The sequence below is a fragment of the Mobula hypostoma genome, chromosome 20, assembly GCF_963921235.1.
Source record: "Mobula hypostoma chromosome 20, sMobHyp1.1, whole genome shotgun sequence".
NCBI lineage: Eukaryota > Metazoa > Chordata > Chondrichthyes > Myliobatiformes > Myliobatidae > Mobula > Mobula hypostoma.
This window is the reverse complement of record NC_086116.1, coordinates 23927671-23949050: the sequence shown is the minus strand read 5'-3', so window position 1 is coordinate 23949050 and position 21380 is coordinate 23927671. Positions and strand designations below refer to the sequence as shown.

General features: G+C 39.4%; 1 protein-coding gene across 2 annotated transcripts in view; it reads right to left on the bottom strand.

The window, feature by feature from the left end:
• Positions 1–21380, bottom strand: part of dus4l (dihydrouridine synthase 4-like (S. cerevisiae)) — a 56729-nt gene that overhangs the window by 27618 nt on the left and 7731 nt on the right. The window contains exons 4-6 of one of the 2 annotated variants that reach the window (XM_063072551.1): positions 15106–15228; positions 13563–13789; positions 11437–11446 (exon numbers count right to left, since the gene is read on the bottom strand). In XM_063072551.1, the coding sequence (XP_062928621.1) occupies positions 11437–11446; positions 13563–13789; positions 15106–15228 (360 nt within the window). Of the gene's footprint in view, positions 1–8824; positions 10295–11436; positions 11447–13562; positions 13790–15105; positions 15229–21380 lie in introns of those variants that run through there. The other variant, XM_063072550.1, reaches the window with a different exon arrangement.

The following is a 21380-nucleotide window of genomic DNA, read 5'->3' as shown; positions in this document are numbered from 1 at the left end:
GCACCTGGACCATAGGCCTCCATATCCCTACTATCCATGTACCTATCCAAACTTCTCTTAAACATTGAAATCAAGCTCGCATGCACCACTTGTAGTGGCAGCTTATTCCACACTATCATGATCCTCTGAGTGAAGAGGATTCCCCTCATGTTCCCCTTAAACTTCCTACTTTTCAACCTGAACCCATGACCGCTTTGTTGTATCCCAGGGGTCCCCAATATTTTTTGCACCGCAGATCGGTTTAATATTGACAATATTCTTGCAGACTGGCCAATCGGGTGGCGGGGGGGAGGTGTTAATCACAACCGGAATATAGGTGATAAGTCAACTATAAGTCACTTATAAGTGGCTAATACACTCAATCTCGTTTCTGAAGGGGTTTATCTAACGAATTTAATATTAAACACACAGCACATATTTTCCTCACATGAGTATAGTGATAAGTCAATTATAACAGTGGTTCCCAACCTCCGGGCTGCGGACCGATACATTGCTGCGAAGAATGCAGCAGTACAGTGGTAGCCGGAATGCACCCAGCACACCTTTAAGAAAAAAGCCGAAATAAACAAGCTACACTCACAACATGCTGGAGGAACTCAGCAGGTCGGGCAGCATCCATGGAAACGACGCAATCAGCAATCGCCTCTGATCTGGGCGGACATTTACGTGCCAGGCGGCACCTAATTAATTAGCTTGTTTATTTCGGCTTTTTCCTTAAAGATGTGCTGGGTGTGTTCTGGCTACTGCTGTACCACTGCATTCTTTGCGGCCTGGAGGTTGGGGACCACTGAATTATAAGTCACTTATAAGTCAATAGCATCATAACATTTTAAGTAGCGTTTGGATATTAAACACACAGTGCATATTTTCCTCGTATGAACATATAACATCATTGCAACACACCAATATCGCTGAATCAGTGGGAGCCCTGGGCTTGTTTTCCTGCAACAAGACGGTCCCATCGACAGGTGATGGGAGACAGCAATACTCGAAGGGGGTTCCTTGTGTCCAGTCTAATCCGCAATTTAGTTTTCATTGCATTCATTGCAGAAAACTCCACTTCGCAGTGGTATGATGTTGGAAATGGAAGCAACGTTTTCAGTGCTTTCGTGGCTATCTCAGGATATTTAGCCTTGACTTTGATCCAGAATGTCGTCAGAGGTGTTATGTCAAACATATTTTTCAGCCCACCGTCATTTGCAAGCTCAAGGAGTTGATCTTTTTCCCACGCTGACATGGATGATTCACCAGGGACATTCACAAATGGGTCACAGACCCATTCCTTTGCACGTCTTGGGTCACTGATGACCTTGCGTGCGTTGAAGTTCAACAGTGGGCGTGACAGGGAATGAGGAAAGGTGCAGCTGACTCATATCGTCAAATCATATCTTTTCCTCGCGGCCTGATAGCGCATGCTTTGCGGCCGGTAGTTGGGGATCACTGTATGTATCCCACCCAACCTCAGTGGAAAAAGTCTGCTTGCATTTACCCCATCTATACCCCTCATAATTTTGTACACCTCTATCAAATCTCCTCTCCATCTTCTATGTTCTAAAGAACACAGTCCTAACCTACTCAATCTTTATTTATAAATCACTTCCTCTAGACCCAGTAACATCCTTGTAAATTTTCTCTGCAATCTATCAACCTTGTTTAAATCTTTCCTGTAGGTAGGTGATGAAAATTGCACGCCATACTCCATATTAAGACTCCACCAACATCTTCAAAATAACATTCCATCTTCTGTACTCAATACATTGATTTATAATACAATGTGCCAAAAGCTTTCCTTACAACCCTATCTACCTGTAAAGTAAAGGCATCCATTAGTCTTGCGAGACCATGGATCTGCGCCTGGAAAGTCTTCCCTCTCCAGAGCGCAGGCCTGGGCAAGGTTGTATGGAAGACCGGCAGTTGCCCATGCTGCAAGTCTCCCCTCTCCACGACACCGATGTTGTCTGAGGGAAGGGCATTAGGACCCATACAGCTTGGCACCAGTGTCGTCACAGAGCACTGTGTGATTAAGTGCCTTGCTCAAGGACACAACACGCTGCTTCGGCTGGGGCTTGAACTCACGGCCTTCAGATCGCTAGTTGAATGCCTTTACCATTTGGCCACGTGCCCACACCTGTGATCTACTGTGATGCCACTATAAATGAATTATATACCTGTATTCCCAAATCCCTTTGTCCTACCACACTCCTCAGTGCCCTACCGTTCACTGAGTAAGACCTACCCTGGTTGGTCCTTCCAAAATGCAACACCTCGCACTTGTCTGCATTAAATGCCATCCACCATTTTGCAGCCCACTTTTCCAGCTGATCTTGATCCTGTTGCAAGCTTTGACAGTCTTCCTCACTGTCCACTACACTCCCACTTGGAGTCATCCACAAATTTGCTGATCCAATTTACTATATTATCATAAAGATCATTGATATAGATGACTAGCATCAAAGGACCCAGCACTGATCCCTGAGGCACACCACTAGTCACAGGCCTCTAGTCAGAGGCACAACCCTCTACTCCCACTCTCTGGCTTCTCCCACAAAGCCAATGTCTAATCTAATTTACTACCTCATTTTGAATGCCAAACAACTGAACCTTCTTGACCAGCCTCCCATACTCAATCATATGCCATTCTTAAATAATGAGAGTATCAGAGAATCAAAATCAGGTTTATTATCACTGAAATATGTTAATGAATTTGTTTGTTTTATGACAGCAATACAGCGCAAGACAAAAAATTATAGTAAGTTACAAAATAAAGTGCAAAGAAGGAATAGCAAGATAACATTCATGGGTAATTGACCATTCAGAAATCTGATGGAAGAGGGGAAGAAACTGTTCATAAAACCTTGAGTGTGAGTCTTCATGCATGTTTGTAATGAAAATAGGGCATGTCCCAGTTGGTGAGTGTCCTTAATCCTGGATGTCACCTTCTTGAGTAACTGCCTTTCGAAGATGTCCTCAATGTTGTGGAAGGTTGTGTCCATAACGAGTCTACAACCCTTTCCACCTCTTTCAATCCTGTGCATTGGAGCCTCCAGGCCAGGCGGTGATGCAACAAGTCAGAATGCTCTCCACCATCATCTGCAGGAGCTTGCTAGAGTCTTTGGTGAGATACCAAATCTCCCCAAGCTCCTAGTGGAGTTGCTGTTGTGCCTTCTTTGTGATAGCATCAATAGGTTCAGTCCAAACTAGATCCTCTAAGATGTTGATTTACAGGAACTTGAAGCTGCTCAAGAGATTGCAGATGTAGAATTTGCAGAGAAAAAAAACACTGAGTTGCCGGATGAACTCAGTGGATCAGGCAGCACCTGGATGGAAGTGGATAGTCAACATTTCATATTCAGACATCAGTTTTGTTACTGGATTCCACATATATGAAAGCAATTCCGTCCATTGAGTTCATTGGCTCCCAGCAGAACAGTCCCATCGGTCACATCTCAACCCTGAAGCTTATTTTATTATGCCCATCAACATTTTTTTCATTCTTTTGCCCATTTTGTGCATAATATACATGAACAAAATTAATCACTCAGGACATTTGTGGGACGTGGGAGAAGACTGGAGCACTTGGCAGAAACTCCTGCAATTGCAAACTGAAACAAGGTAGCACCTTAGGTCAGCCTCAAACCCAAGCCCCTGAGGCAGAGGTAGTACTACTGCCCTACCACCATGCCACCCAACTCCACCTGCCATTCAGACAGATCATTCAGCTGTACCACATCACTCACTTGTATATTGCTTTCATGAGCCCTACATCCTGAAAACCAACAACACAGCCAGAAAGAAATGTGGATAACCCAGTGAATGACAATCATCAGATGCAAATCAAATAGTTTTATCCTCCCCCAAGCTCTGTTGCTTTCACAACCACTTTATTTTCATTGTCATCTGATCCTTTGAGCAAGTCAAAAAGCAGTAATACATCACATGTATATATCTTAAATATGGGATTTGTATAAAAAGGTTTTTGATACAAACTCTGGACCGAAGAGCTTGTTTCTTAGCTATATAACTCTGATTAATACAAAGTTAATACACAAGAAATCAGGACCCAGTTCCCAAAATGGCCATCTATACTTTTGTATGAATGAACAGAATTGATATTGTGACCAGTGCAAATACTTTATTCTGCTTGAAAATTAAAATTGCTGATGTTGAAAACTGGGAAAAAAAAATCAGAAACGACTGGAAATACTCAGTAGGCGGCATCTTTGTGGACAGAAACAGAGCTAACTTTTCAGGTCAAACTGACTGGCTGAAGAAGGGTTTGATCTGTGAGTATTTCCATTTTTTCTATTTTTGATTACTTATTGCACCATATGACTCACTAATGCATTATAATCCTTTGGGATCAAGAAAGCATCTATATTCCAAAGAAAAATATTGCAATCTCTGGGCAGCTCATTTCCATAGTTTCTTAAAAATAAGAAGGCATTCAAGTATTGATTCTCTGCCAATCCAAGATCCTGAATGGAATGACTGGATTCCCACAACATGGCACATAATTGGAAAATACACAGGATGTTAGCCATGGATTTTAATGTAAACCTATAGTTTCATTATAGAGCTCTGGGAATAACATGGTATGAACTGCTGGCAGAGATCTAGGGAAGAAATTTAACCGTATATACTACATGTGAAAGAAATCCTAATCTGTGAGGATTGCAAGTGTTGAACATACCAGTTAAATGACAATTGTAAATTGTTCCTTGAGAGGAATTGATGGACATGCAAGGAGCAAGATTAATGCCAGCCAGACCAAGGAATCGAATGAGGACTTTGAAGGTGAAGTTGGGAGGTCAACAGTGAAAAGGGTAAGCAGATTCAAGTTCCTGAGCACCAGCATGCAAGAGGATCTATCTTGTACCAAACACATTGTTGTAATCATGAAGAAAGACAACAGCAGCACTACTTCATTAGGAGTTTGAGGAGATTTGGTATGTCCCTGAACACTCTAGCAAATTTCTGTATATATATAGTGGAGACCATACCGATTGGCTGCACCACAACCTGGCACAGCACCACAAGAGGCCAAAGAGGTTTGTAGACTTAACAAGCTCCATCCCGTACCTAACCCTCCCTGTCATCGAGGACATCTTCGAGTTGCGATGCCTCAAGAAGGCGGCATTCACCATTATGGTTTCCCACCACCCAGGACATACCCTCGTATGTTACTACCATCAGGAAGGAAGTACAGAAGCCTGAAGACCACAGTTAATATTTTAGGAACAGCTTCTTCCCCTCCACCATCAGATTTCTTAATGATCCATGAACCCATGATCACTACCTTATTATTCAACTTTTGCACTATTTTTGTAACTTATAGTAATTTTTATGTCTTGCACTGTACCGCTGCCACAAAACAATGAATTTCACAGTATATGTCATTTATAGTAAACTTGATTCTTATACAGTTCAGGACTAGCAGATCTTAGGAGTATTCGATGTTCATCCTATTAACACCCAACACTTTCCTTTCACTTTTTGTACGTGTTACATGGAATGATAATAAATTTTCCTGTGAATCTGGTCAGTGAATGTGGAACAGGAAGTATGCAAGCACTCTAGATCCCAGCTCCACCTGCAAAGTTACTGACATTCTTGAATTTTGCTGTTCCGAGTCTCAAGTAGAAATCTAGCCAGCATCTGGGTTACAGTCCAAACACCTCATTTGCAAACCAGATCTCTGCTTCACATTCCAGATCAATGAACGAGTCGGATTTGTGAGCAATCAGATGCTGAATTATTGGAGTTTTACTATGCATTAATAACAGCAACAGATAAATTGAGTATGCAGCTCTTAGTTTAGGCTACACAACCAACTTTTTAGTTCCACCTGGGAGTTTTCATAAACACATGAGAATGGATCTTCTGAAACAACATATGCAATTAATAAAATCTGCAGCCTAATGGAGGTCAAACAGAATTTTCATCAGGTTTAATATCACTGGCATACTTCATGAAATGTGTTGCTATACAGCAGCAGTACATCACAATACATTAAAAACTGTAAATTATGGTAAGACGTATATATGTATTAAAAAGTTAAATTAAATAAGTAAAGCAAAAAGAGAAAAAATAAGTGAGGTAGCATTCATGGTTCAATGTCCATTCAGAAATCTGATAACAGCAGAAGATATTCCTGAATCATTGAGTGTGTACCTTCAGGCTTCTGTACCTCCTCCCTGATGGTAGCAATGAGAAAAATGAGAAAAGGGTGATAGGGCTCCTTAATGATGGATGCCACCTTTCTGAGGCATTGCTCCTCAAACAGACAACATGAAAAATATGGCAATAGTGAAATGAACTAAAAGAAAAGGCTGCTTATGGCTGGATATAAAAAAATATTGAGCTTGATTTATTGATGGGTATTTACTGTTGGTAGAATCTCAGATGGAGACGAGAGGAAGTACAGGAGTGAGATATGCCAACTAGTGGAGTGGTGTCGCAGCAACAACCTTGCACTCTACGTCAGTAAGACGAAAGAGCTGATTGTGGACTTCATGAAGGGGAAGACAAAGGAATACCCACTAATCCTCATAGAGGGATCAGAAGTGGAGAGAGTGAGCAGTTTCAAGTTCCAGGGTATCAAGATCTCTGAGGATCTAATCAGGTCCCAAAACATCGATGCAATTACAAAGGAATGACAGCAGCGATATTTAGTTAGGAGTTTGAAGAGATTTGGTATGCCAACAAATACACTCAAAAACTTCTATGGATGTACTGTGGAGAGCATCCTGCTAGATTGCATCACTGTCTGGTATGGGGGTGGGGGCAGGACCAGAAGAAGCTGCAGAGGGTTGTAAATTTTGTTGGCTCCATCTTGGGTACTAGCCTACAAAGTACCCAGCGCATCTTCAAGGAGCGGTGTCTCAGAAAGGCAGCATCCATTATTAAGGACTTCCAGCACCCAGGGCATGCTCCTTTCTCGCTGTTACCATCACACAGGAGTTACAGAAGCCTGAAGGCCTACACTCAGCGATTCAGAACAGCTTCTTCCCCTCTGCCATCCGATTCCTAAATGGACATTGAACCCTTGAACACTACTTCACTTTTTTAGTATATATTATCTCTGGTTTTTGCACAATTCTTAATCTATTCAATAAACATATACTGTAATTGATTTACTTAATTATTTTTTTCTTCTTCTATATTATGTATTGCATTGAACTGCTGCTGCTAAGTTAACAAATTTCACAACACTTAATAAACCTGATTCTGATATTGAAGAAAGCTAATCCTTATATCCAAAACAAAAATAAGATCGAAATCTGTAGTCAGTGATAATGTTTAATCAAACATTATATAAAAAAGATTGCCAAAAATAAGTTTTATTAAAAGAAGCTCATTGATAACAATAACAAAAAGATGGTATTTTTGTAGTCAGTTATAAAATTAAGAAGAGCAGACTAATTGGAAACATGAACAATGTCCCAATATGTTTTAGAATGCTTCCAATATTCAATGGAGAGAAAACATTACAAAGGTCCAGGACATTCTGCTGTAGGGTTACAAAGATGGCAGAGGACACAATTAATTCACTATTTTTTGTAGCATTACTTGGTACTAAAGGCCAGGAACTTAAAAAGAGAGGCACTAGTAGTTTCTGATTCATTTCGAGGTCAAGTATATGACTCTGTATGGAAACAGCCTTAAGACTGCAATTCTGCCGTGTTATTCCCTTTGGAATTACAGTCTTTTGATGTGGTAGTCAACAAATAGTTTAATGTTTGCATGAGTAAGAAATGGGTTGATTAGTTGTCAGAAGGGAGTTGAGTTTTAATCCAAAAGAAAACCTAAAAAGATTAGTTCTACATAGTGACTATCTTAGTTAAATTTTGGGAATTCATTGAGCTATTAAGAACTTTGAGAAGACATGCATCTAATTAACTGGATGATAAATGGTGTGACATGGTTCTTTTAAGTCTGAGAATGATTAAAAAAATGAAAGGAGAAAATCTCAATGTTGCTTTACTTCATTGTAACATGGCATACAGTGTTTGAAAAATGTAACTACAAGAATTCTTCAGGTTTTGAGTGAGATATAACTTTCAATATTGTACCTTTGTCATCGTTTAAGATTTGCTCAAACTGCACATTATAATATTTGCAAACAAGGAAACCTGCAGATGCTGGAATTTCAAGCAACACACATAAAAGTCGCTGGTGAACACAGCAGGCCAGGCAGCATCTCTAGGAGAGGTACAGTCAACGTTTCGGGCCGATACCTTTTGTCCTGACGAAGGGTCTCGGCCCGAAACATCAACTGTACCTCTTCCTAGAGATGCTGCCTGGCCTGCTGCGTTCACCAGCAACTTTTATGTGTGTTGATTATATTTGCTATTTTTGTAATCAGCAATTCCAATATTGACGTTGAAATTTTAATGTTTAATCATATTTTAAACCATGGAATTATAAAGAATGAGCTTAACCTATGCTCTTTAAAAATATTACAGCAAAGTGTTTTTTATTCTGTTCATGTCAGTAGCTTTGTACTTTATCCAGCTTTATAGGGATATGTGATATGAATACGGTTTTCATTAACACACCACCCCTCCCCTCCCCATACTTCTGGGACTAGATCAGCAGCTACTTCAGAATCAGGTTTAGTATCACTTGATCATGAAATTTGTTAATATTGCAGCAGCAGTACAATACATGATAAATATAGAAAAAAAAACTGAATTATTGGAAAAGTAAGTAGTGCAAAAACTGAGTGTGTGCCTTCAGGCTTCTGTTAAAAATGACGCATTTCTTTAATATTTTAAAAAAGAAAACTTTTTTATTTCCATCTTTTACAGTTTCAAAATAACAAAAAAAGGAAAAAGGCCCAAAGCAAAAGTTTGGGCACCCTGCATGGTGGTACTTAGTAACACCCCCTTGGCAAGTATCACAGCTTGTAAATGCTTTTTGCAGCCAGCTAAGAGTCTTTCAATTCTTGTTTGGGGGATTTTCATCCTTTCTTCCTGGCAAAAGGCTTCTAGTTCTGTGAGATTCTTGGGCTGACTTGCATGCACTACTCTTTTGAGGTCTATCCACAGATTCTCAATGATGTTTAGGTCAGGGGACTGTGAGGGCCACGGCAAAACCTTCAGCTTGCACCTCTTGAGGTCGTCCATTGTGGATTTTGAGGTGTGTTTAGGTTCATTATCCTGTTGTAGAAGCCATCCTCTTTTCATCTTCGGCTTTTTTTTTTACAGACGGTGTGATGTTTGCTTCCAGAATTTGCTGGTATTTAATTGAATTCATTCTTCCCTCTACCAGTAAATGTTCCCTGTGCCACTGGCTGCAACACAAGCCCAAAGCATGATCGATCCACCCCCATGCTTAACAGTTGGAGAGGTGTTCTTTTCATGAAATTCTGCACCCTTTTTTCCCCAAACATACCTTTGCTCATTGCAGCCAAAAAGCTCCATTCAAAAGGTTCAAAGGAACATCCAAACAAGCCTGATGCATTTTGGAAACAAGTCCTGTGGACTGAAAAAACTAAAATAGAACTTTTTGGAGATTGGATGCTCTGAAACATAGATGACTTAAGGACATAAAGAAAAACAAGAATTTTTATTTAAAATATCTGAATATAAACAATTTTATGTTGGCAAACATTGACAATTCCAGAGAGATAAAAAGTTAAATCTTACTTGTAGGCAAGAGGACAATAATACTTCACAAATTGGAATAAAATTATATTTATCACCAAGTATAACCAAAGAAACATAACATTTAAAAACTAGATTTAAGGAGAAATCAAATTCTATTTATTTTTCCAAAAAAATTGCATGAAAGGACAAAGTTCTCAATTCATATAAAATAGTTGAAGTGAAATCTCTTGAAATAACAGACTGCTGACAATCATCTTATTTTGAGCTCGAAAGACATGTAATTTCAAGCTACGGACTGTGGCTTATAAGGTTTACAGGAGCTTTGTTTTCACACAGGGTCAAAGGCAGTCTAGATCTCCTCTCATATCCTTCAATTCCTTTTTCAAATATGTCTGTTGACAGATTGATGAAAAGAACTGGTATTCATTTACAGGGTCATAAGCCATAATTCTCACCAAGGTAGTCTATCACAGCTGATGTACTTGAGAGCACATTAAAGATTTTCTTCTCTTGCTTTGAAGTTACTCTTTCCAACATGTACATTAAATGGTGATGAAAACAAGTGAACGGTGTTCCATGCTCCAAAGCAATGTCAACCCAATCTCGAACACATTGCCAAGGCGTTTCCTCATATCCTGAGTACATAGCAGGGTTTGCCAAAAGACCACGTGCAGCCATTACACCTGTAAGGAAACATAAATAATGCAACAATCCTAAAACTTGAACACAAATCAAACTAATAGGGTCACAATAACTTTCCTGTCAAAAAGAAAATGGCAGGTGATGACAAAGAAGCCTCATGTACAAAACAAACTTGAGTTTCCTCCAAGGAATCCCATCTCCTATCTGGAACATGTCCTTGTCTCATTGCTACCATCAGGGAGATACAAGAGCATGAATACACACACTCAACTATTCTGAAAGAGCTCTTTCACTCCACCATCAGTCTTCTGAATGAACCCATGAACACTACCTCTTTTTTTTCAGTAATTCATAGTAACTAGGTCTTTGCAAAACAAGAAATTTCACATCTAAGTGATCATAAACCTGATTCTGATGCAGTACAGAAATTGTAATAGTGTGGTCAAATGACATTAAGGAACTTATTAAAAATGAAATACTTTCTAAAGTGTAGGATTTTTCTGGATATTATACTCAATTTAATTGAAGTATTTTTTGACCAATGAAAGTGATTACATTATACAATTTCAAATCTAAAATAATGTAAATTTAGCTAAACAGCTAAAATACAGTTTTAAATAATTAGAAACATAAAAGAATTAAAATAAGGATTAGGATCTAGGACAGATTCTCATAGGAAAGATACAATATAGAAAGAGGAATTTGCCTAAGAATTAGGGGATGATGGTAAGACCAGTAGGATAATGGGCATATGGGGAAGACAGCTTCACAGAATACATTAAACTGTTGGATTGAAGGGAGAAGGGGGTAAAACAAGAAGGGAAGGAATTACATTGACTCAACTTAGAAATGGGCACACTATGCCTAATTATTCCTTATATCTGGTTGGAAAATATCACTCTGGGGTGTGTAGGTTTTGTCATCATTATGAAACAGTTGAACACATTCTTTTACATGGTTGAAAGAAAGCAAATGCAGGTTGCACTACTATCACACCTGGGGATACGAATTGACAATAAACTGGACTGGTCAAAGAACACTGAGGCTGTCTACAAGAAGGGTCAGAGCCGTCTCTATTTCCTGAGGATACTGAGGTCCTTAAACATCTACCCGACGATGCTGAGGAAGTTCTACAAGACTGTGGTGGCCAGTGGGAAGTCAATCCTGCCTGTGGCCATCAGACTTTACAACTCCTCCCTAGGAGGGTCAGACATCCTGAGCCAATAGTCCTGGACTTATTTCATAATTAACTGGCATAATTTACATATTACTATTTAACTATTTATGGTTCTATTACTATTTATTATTTATGGAGCAACTGTAACAAAAACCAAAAACCCCCGGGATTAATAAAGTATGACTATCTTGGGGGGGGGGGTTTGATAGTTTTCATTTAAAACTAAGTTATTGAAGTGACTTAAATTCACAATATTGTCTTTCATTATTTACAATCTATAGGGCTTTCAGGGTAATTAAGTTTTCATTTGATAAAGAACTAGTAGGGGTTTTATTTTGCAATTCTGTATGCCGCACTCCAGTACAGTTGGTGGTGGTAATAACCTGAGGAGGAGGAGGAGGAGGAGGAGGACCACCAACTGCTGGTGAGTCAGTATCCTGGCAAAAACTACACCAAACCATGAAGGCAAAAGAACACTCCAAGCAACTCCATGAAAAGGCTACTGAAAAGCACAAATCGGGAGATGGACACAAGAAAACTTCCCAAGTCACTGAATATCCCTCGGAGTTAATTGTCTAGAAAGGGAAAGAATATGGCACAGGTGTAAATCTGCCTAGAGCAGGCCATTCTCAAAAACTGAGTGACGGTGCAAGAAGAGGATTGGTGAGGGAGGCCGCCAAGAGACCTATGACAACTCCAGAGGAGTTACAAGCTTCAGTGGCTGAGATGGGAAAGACTGCGCATACAACTGTTGCCTGGGTGCTTCACCAGTTGCAGCTTTACGAGAGAGTGGCAACGAGAAAGCCACTGTTGAAAAAAAAACTCCCATGAAATCTCAGCTAGAGTTTGCTAGAAGGCATGTGGGAGGTTCTGAAGTAAGCTGGAAGAAGGTTCTATAGGCTGATGAAACCAAAATTGAGCTTTCTGGTCATCAGACTAAACACTATGTTTGGTGTAAGCCAAACAACACACATCATCAAAAACACAACATCCCTATCATGAAGCATGGTAGTTGTTGCGTCATGCTGTGGGGATGTTACGCTGCAGCAGGCCAAGGAAGGCTTGTGAAGGTAGATGGTAAAATGAATGTAGCAACATACAGGGAAATCCTGGAGGAAAATCTGATGCAGTCTGCAAAATGACTGTGACTTGGGAGAAGATTTGTTTTTCAGCAAGATTATTACCCGAAGTGAAAAGCCAAAATTACAGAGGAGTGGCTTAAAAACACCAAATGTCCTGGAGTGGCGAAGTCAGAGTCCGGACCTCAATCCAATTGACAATTTGTGGCTGGACTTGAAAAGGGCTGTTCATGCATGATCTGCATGCAATCTGACAGAGCTTGAGCAGTTTTATTAAGAAAAATGGGGAAAAATTGCAGTGTCCAGAGATGAAAAGCTGATAGAGTCCTATCCTCACAGACTCAAGGCTATAATTGCTGCCAAAGGTGCATCTACTAAATACTGACTTGAAGGGGGTGAGTAATTTTGCAATCAATTATTCTGTATTTAATAACTATAATAAACTTAGGCTAACTTTGACACTAAAGAGTCTTTTCTGTTGATCAGTATTAGAAAAGGCAAATTAGACCCACTGTGATTCAATGTTGTAAAACAATAAACCATGAAAACTTCCAAGGCAGGTGAATACTTTTTATAGGTATTGTACATTTTCCTTCTAATCCTTCCATCCATCTTTTTAAACATTTACTGTGTTTTTTAAACCCCTCTGTTCTTTATACTCATTAGGCCCAACATTTTATACCCTCCCCCTCTCTCCTATTAAGTCTTACCTAAACCTTTTCTGTTCTATTGAAATCTGAAATCAACCTTAACTTATTCAATCTATTGTCAGAATTGTATTTTCCAGTCCTAGCAACATCCTTAAATCTCCCCTGCACCCTCTCCAATGTAATCACACCTTTCTATATTGGTCAGCATGTATTCAATTGACTGAGTGGTCCTGTTCTGGATTGCTACAAGCATCCATGTTTCTATGAAAGCTTTGATTTCTTCTTTGTCACTCTATAATCATTGAAAGTGATGGAATCACCAGTCCCGTACCAGCTCAAATTTAGATTTAACAATCAATTTAGCAATATCAATGCTTCATTTACACCAACAAAGATTCCTTACCATCAATCCCTGTCAGTTGATGTACAAGATCCACATCCTTACCGCTCCTGACATCCCCATTTGCTACCACTGGTATAGTTAAATTTTCTTTAATAATCTTGATCGCATCATAGTGGACTGGTTGATGTCGTTCCTCAGTTTCCCTGCCATGAACAGTAATCCAAGAGATTCCAGCTGCCTCAGCCTTTCGGCAGAGATCTACAGTTCTTGTTAGGTCTTTGTGCAATCTGCAATACCATCAGATCATAGAATACTACAGGTGAATTTAACCTACAGTAAAACAGACAACATTTTCTGTCAGATAAAATAATAGCTAAAAGTAAAGCAGTAAAACATAATTATATACCAAAAAAAATCCAGCAAACACAAGTACTATTATTTTCTTAGATTCCACATTGAAATCTCAGCTTGGATAGCAACTTGTTCTTGGACAAGGTAAACTTTAATAAATACTTCATTAAAATAGTTGGTGACATTGTAAGATAGCTTAATTGTTAAGACAATACAATGTAAACAACTGTTAAGGAATTAATCATTTTGAAGGGGAGGAAAAATTCTTGCAGAGATTAGAACATGTCACTTTTGCCCTTCTAAAGATAAACTGATGTAAACCTTTTCCATTGTTTAGCACATAGATCTAAAAATTTCAGCTGCCCAGATACATAAATCTTTAAACTGATGGTTGATTATTAAGTAACTTCTGAAATAGAAATGCAATCCTATCTGTGTGTAACTGCTATGTTAACCACCATGCATCATAAACAGGGTGGACCAAACCCCACCCAAACTTGTAAACTGATCTTCACAAAATTTTGGGACTGGTGCCAAAATTAGGGGAGTTAAACTATAGACAAGTCAAACAATAGCCTGACATTATCAACCTCACAGAATTTCAATTTACAGACAGATGATGAAAGAGTAATTGGCCAGATTGAACTTGGGCTGTTTTTGTGACAGGACATAAAATGTTGCATAGATGCAGATTTAAACTGCCACATTTGGTAAAGGGTATTGAAGTTCTCTATTCAGCTTAAGTTCATGTTGCTTTGCTTCTACTAGGATTGAGAGTTAATGAGTGACTATTTGTCAGCCAAGGGTGGGTTGCGTTGATAACTAATGTCACTGCAATGTCTCATGAAGCCTACAGACAATTTCGGAATTTCAGGCTCACCTTCTCACCCTCCCAAGTGCATAATCACAAAGCTACCAATTCTGACAAACTTATAAGTGGAACACAAGATATTCAAGAGTTTGAAAAGGAGCAGTTACAGATGCTGCAAAGTTATATAAAATTCTGTGAGAAGGGCTCCAATCAATTTATTGCCTGACTGGGTTTTTTAATGCAAAAGCTAACTGACTTCAGATTTTGGATAGTTATGTGACATTTTCTTATGGGATTGGCCTTTAGTTAACCTTTACAATTTATGAATTTCATCTAATAAAATATCTTCCTATAATGTATTTTTTCAGTAAATCAAAAATGGCTTGCAAGTTTATAACTAAGTAATTTTAAACCCAAATTTATTTGCATTTTCAAAACTACCTTATCTTAATGGAGACTGAAAACTCTGGGCATTCCACTTGATTTCTAACTTTACGCACCATATCCTGAACCAATTCTGGTTTATTGATTAAGCAAGCACCATATCCTTCTGCCATTGCCCACCTGAAAAAATGAAATATATATATTAAGCATATTGATACGAATAATCCAAATAACTGTGGTCTGTATATATGGCCCACAAATTGTTTTTTTAAAAATGTAATTGACAAACGCTGCAGCAAAGCAGTTCATTTTAGATTTTCATACTAAGTACAAAACTAAAGAAACCTCTAACTAAAATGTTAAGCAAAAACTAATGACATTGGCAGCAACATAATTTTAAAATGCTAACAGAAGCAAAGAATGGGGAAGCTACACAACAGAGCCTTTGATTTTTCTACCTTTACATCAGATCAAAGCCAATTATCTCATACACTTTCCAGTCTGACATCCACTACCCACAATTCATAAGATACAATTACAAAAGCTTCATTAAATTAGAGATTAAAACATTCAGTGAATGCCAATCTGCAATACTCCAGAAGATTTCAAGACATTCAGATTTTTTCATCTTTGTCCAAATTCATGGACCACTTACCCCAAAACCATTATCCTGCCACTGTAAATTTCCTAGCTAGAGAAAAACGCCTCTCTGCATTGATGTGGTAATACGTTAAGTCAGAACTATTCAATATTCAAAAGAATAGTAGAATTATCCAATGTACATTGCTTAAAGGAACTCTAATTCTGATCAATTCAAAAGAATAAAATAAAACTGCATGCAATTGCAGGACAGGCTGGGAAAGTTGTCCACACCTCCAGGAATGACGGGCCAGCACTTAATGTAGAGGCACCACTAGCATCCCAAAATAACAATGAAGATCAGCCATGGTGAAAGGAATATTGGATAAATTAAGAGATAACTTGTTTGGTTGGAAGAACATTGTATTGGAGGGATAGCAAGGTAGGCAGAGGGGATGGGGTGGTTCTGCTGGTAAAGAATGGCATCAAACTATTAGAAAGACGAGGCAGAGGACTGAAAGATGTTGAACCTTTGTGGGTTAAGTTAAGAAACCGAAAGGGTAAAAGGACCCTGCAGGCCTCCAAACAGTAGCTGGGATGTGGACTACAGATTACAATGGGAAATAGAAAAGGCATGTTAAAAGGGCAATGTTATGATAGTCATGGGAGATTTTAATATGCAGGTAGATTGGGAAAATCAGGTTGGTAACAGATCTCAAGAGAGTGAATTTGTTGAACGCCTACAAGATGGCTTTTTAGAGCAGCTTGTCGTTGAGCCTACTGGGGGATCAGCTATACTAGATTGGATGTTAAGTAATGAACCGGAAGTGATTAGAGAGCTTAAGGTAAAGGATACCCTTGGGAAGCAGTGATCACAATATGACTGAGTTCAACTTGAAATCTGATAGGGAGAAAGTAAAGTCTGACGTAGCAGTATTTCAGAGTAAAGGAAATTACAGTGGTATGAAAGGAGTTGGCCAAAGCAAATTGGAAGGAGATGCTGGCAGGGATGACAGCAGAGCAGCAATTGTGTGAGCTTCTGTGAAGTATGATGAAGGTGCAGGATAGATGTATTTGGAAAACAAAGAAATACTCAAATGGCAAAAGACTATAACCATGGCTGATAAGGGAAGTCAAACCTAATGTAAAAGCAAAAGAGAGGGCATACAACAAAGCAAAAATTAGCAGGAAGATAGAGGATTGGTAAGCTTTTAAAAACCTACAGAAAACTAAAAGAATCATTAGGGGAGAAAGATGAAATATGAAAGCAAACTAGCAAACAATATCAAGGTGGATAGAAAGATCTTTTTCAAATATATAACAATAAAAGAGACGAGAATGGATATAGGATCTCTAGAAAATGAGGCCAGAGAAATAATAATGGAAAGGAGATGGCAGATGAACTAAAATAAGCGTTTTGCATCAGTCTTCATTGTGGAAGACACCAACAGTGTGCTAGCTGTTGAAGGGTGTGAGGGAAGAGAAATGAGTGCAGTTACTATGCACAAGTCATCGGACCAGATGAACGGCTACCTCTGAAAGAGGAAGTGATAGAGATTGTGGAGGCATTTTTCAAAAATCATTGGACTCTGGCATGGTTCCAGCGGAATGATAAATTACAAATGTCACTCCACTCTTTGAGAAAGGAGGAAGGCAGCAGAAGGAAATTATCGACTAGTTAGCCTGATCTCAGTGGTTGGGAAGATGTTGGGAGTCAATTGTTAAGAACGAGGTTATAGAGTACTTGGTGACACAGGACAAGATCGGCCAAACTCAGTATGGTTTCCTTACAGGAAAATCTTGCCTAATGAGCCTGTTGGAATTCTTTGGTGAGATTACATGTAGGATAGATAAATGGGATGCAGCGGATGTTGTAAGTTTGGACTTTCAGAATTCCTTTGACAAGGTGCCACACATGAGACTGCCTACTAAATGTAGAGCTCATTGTATTACAGGAGAGTTACTGGCATGGTTAGAACATTGGCTGATTGGTAGGAGGCAGCGAATAAGAAGAGTGAGAATAAAAGGATTCTTTTCTGGTTGGCTGCCAGTGACTAGTGGTGTTCCGTAGGGGTCAATGTTGGGACTGCTTCTTTTTATGCTGTATATTAATGATTTAAATGATGGAATAGATGGCTTTGTTGCCAAGTTTGCAGATGATGAAAAAGATTGGTGGAGGGGCAGGTAGTGTTGAGGAAACAGGGAAGTTGCAGAAGGACTTAGGCAGATTAGGAAAATGAGCAAGAAAATGGCAAATGAAATAAAATGTTGGAAAATGTATGGCCATGCACTTTGGTAGAAGAAATAAATGGGCAGACTTTAACTAAAAGGGGAGAAAATCCAAAAATCTGAGATGCAAAGGGATGTCCTGAGGGGCATGCCTTATTCTGATTGTTGAAAGCCGCTTCAGTTGTGATTGGTTAGCTTAGAAGCTGCTGCTGCTTTTCCCCTTGTTTAGATGCCAAGAGTCCAGTTTCAAATATACTGGGTATATATAATAGCACATGGAAGGGGTTTGCTCTCTTCTTCCTTTGTTTAAGGTAAGAATGCACAAGATGATTGAGAAGATATACCCTACATGTACTTTTAACTAAGTATGTTTGTTGAATGTACGCATATCTATTGAATATTCAGTTTTGTGGTGTCTGTAACTTGGGGAACATGCATGTTTGGTTGAATTTTTACTGTTTGTAAATAAATGATTAAATATACCTATTCGCCGAAAGACCTTTCCGTATCACTTGTCAGACCCAAGAACCTGATTCAACATTACAAGTGACTTGGGAGTCCTTGTAAAGAACACCCTAAAGGTTAACTTGCAGGCTGAGTCGGTGGTGAGGAAGGCAAATGCAAGCTTAGCATTCATTTCAAGAGGTCGAGAATATAAGAGCAGGGATGTGATGCTGAGGCTTTACAAGGCACCGGTGAGGCCTCACCTTGGGTATTGTGAACAGTGTTGGGCTCCTCATTAAGGAAAAGATGTGCTGGCTTTGGAGTATGTTCAAAGGAGGTTGACAAGGATGATTCTGGCAATGAAGGGGTTATCATGAGGAACGTTTGACGGCTCTGGGCCTGTACTCACTGGAATTTAAAAGGATGATGGGGATCTCATTGAAACCTTTCAAATATTGAAAGGACCAGACATAGTAGATGTGGAAAGAATGTTTCCCATGGTGGGGGAGTCTAGGACAAGAGGGCACAGCCTCAGGATAGAGGAATGGCCATTTAAAACAGAGGTGCAGAGAAATTTCTTTAGCCAGAGGGTGGTGTATTTGTGGAATTTGTAACCACAGGCAGCTGCAGAAGCCAGGTCATTGGCTGTGTTTTAGGCCAAGATGGATAGGTTCTTGATTGGCCATGGAATCAAAGGGGAGAAGGCTGGGGAGTGGGGTTGAGAAGGGGAAAAAAGGATCAATCATGATTCAAAGGTGGAGCAGACTTGATGGGCCAAATGACCTAATTCTGCTTCCAGATGGTCTCCTGATCTAACAATCCACTCAATTGCAATATATCGAAACAGTGCAAATATAGAAAGGACAATCCATTCAGCTTTGAACATGGATTAGGCAAAATCAATCTCAACCTAGAATCCAAATATGGAGAACTGTAAAATAGACTAGTTAACCAACAGTCTGACATATCATCAAGAGCATCATGCCTCACCGATGGGTATGATCTATCTACTCACATGATTGACTCACCAGAAAGGTCATGCTAGGAAGCAGCATTAGGTGCATCCAAAGTGAGCTAGCAACTTGGTGAAGCTGGAACACAGGACTTCATGCAAAAGCAGCATGCAATGGTCAATTATTCGATCTCACAATTAATGTGCCAATTGAAGTCCTACCACATCCAACTTGTGAATGACAATCGACAAACAAACATTATATGGAATGATGGTGGTGACACCCAGAAAGTGAATGATAAAGGCTCCTACACCCAAATTACCCACTAACACCCTTTAGTCAATTTAATTTACTCCATGTGATAGCAAGAGACTAGACATAGCAAAGATTGTGAAACCAGACAAAATCCTGGATATAGTGTGCAAAGTCTAAAGTTGCTAGAAAGTTTGTGAATCCTTTGCAGTTACCTGACTTTCTGCATTAATTGCTCATAAAATGTGACCTAATCTTCATCTAAGTTACAATATTAGACAAACACAATCTGCCTAAACTAATAAGAAACAATTATACAACCTCTCATCAATACTGAGTACACACTTAGAACAATCACAGACTAGGATTCAAAAGTATGTGAACCTCTGGGGTAATGCCTTCTACAAAAGCTATTTGAAGTCAGGTGTTCCAATCAATGAGATGAAATTGGAGGCGTGGGTTGTCGAGGTGCCCTTCCCTATATAAAAAAAAACACATACAAAGTCCGATACAGCCTGCTTTTCTCAAGAAAGATCTGGTTATATGCACCATGCCTCGATCAAAACAACTTTCAGAGGACCTTAGAAGAACTGTAGAGATGTATGAAGTTGGAAAAGGCTTCCAAAACATTTCTAAAGACCTGAGTGTTATCAGTCCATGGTAAGAGAAAATGTCTACAAATGGAGGAAATTCAGTACTGTTGCTACTCTCCCCAGGAGTGGGTGTTCTGTAAAGATCACACCAAGAACACAATTTGCAATGCTGAAGGAGGTGAAAAAAGAACCCAAGGGTAATAGCAAAAGACCTCCAGAAATCTCTAGAACTTTGATCAAGTCTTTTTTCATGTGCCCACCATAAGAAAAGTACTGAATAAGAATGAAGTTCATGGAAGGACACCATGAAGGAAGCCACTGCTCTCCAAAAAAAACATTGCTGCACATCTTAAGTTTGCAAAGACCACCTGGATGTTCCACAACGTTTCTGGGACAATGTTCTGTGGACAAGTGAGCCAAAAGTTGAAACTTTTGGCAGAAATGCACACATCTATGGTTTGGAGGAAAAAGGGTACAGGTTTCCCCCGCCATCCGAAGGTAGAGCGTTCCTATGAAATGGTTTGTAAGCCTGAATGTCGTAAAGCGAAGAAGCAATTACCATTTATTTATATGGGAAAAATTTGTGAGCGTTCGCAGACCCAAAAATAACCTACCAAATCATGCCAAATAACACATAAAACCTAAAATAACAGTAACATATAGTAAAAGCAGGAACGATATGATAAATACACAGCCTATATAAAGTAGAAATACAGTACTTCTCCACAATCATTGCCGCACTGTCCAACATAGCGAAAATCTCATGCAAGCACTCTTGGCAAATCACGGCACAAGTGTCGTCGGCAGAAAATCTCATGCAAGCGCTCTCGGCAGAAACACTCTCCAGTAACCTTTAAGCTATGAAGCTGCCAAATCATTCCAAATAACACGTAAAAATACACAGTCTACAAAGTAGAAATAATGTATGTACAGTGTAGTATCACTTACCGGAATCGGGAAGACAGCGCAGAGCACACTGATGATGGTGTGTTAGACTGAGTTGTCGGAGATTGGGGTGGTGCAGTGGCCCCCACCCTCCGGGCAGCGAACCGATACCGATCCGTGAAACATGCAGGGGTACAGCGGTAGCCGGGAGGCACACAGCACATCTTTAAGAAAAAAGCCAAAATAAATATGCTAATTAATTAGGTGCCACCCAGCATGTAAATGTCGGCCCAGATCAGAGGTGACACAGTCAGCAATCGTCTCTGATCTGGGTCGACAGTTACGTGCCGGGCAGCACTTAATTAGTTAGCTTGTTTATTTTGGCTTTTTTCTTAAA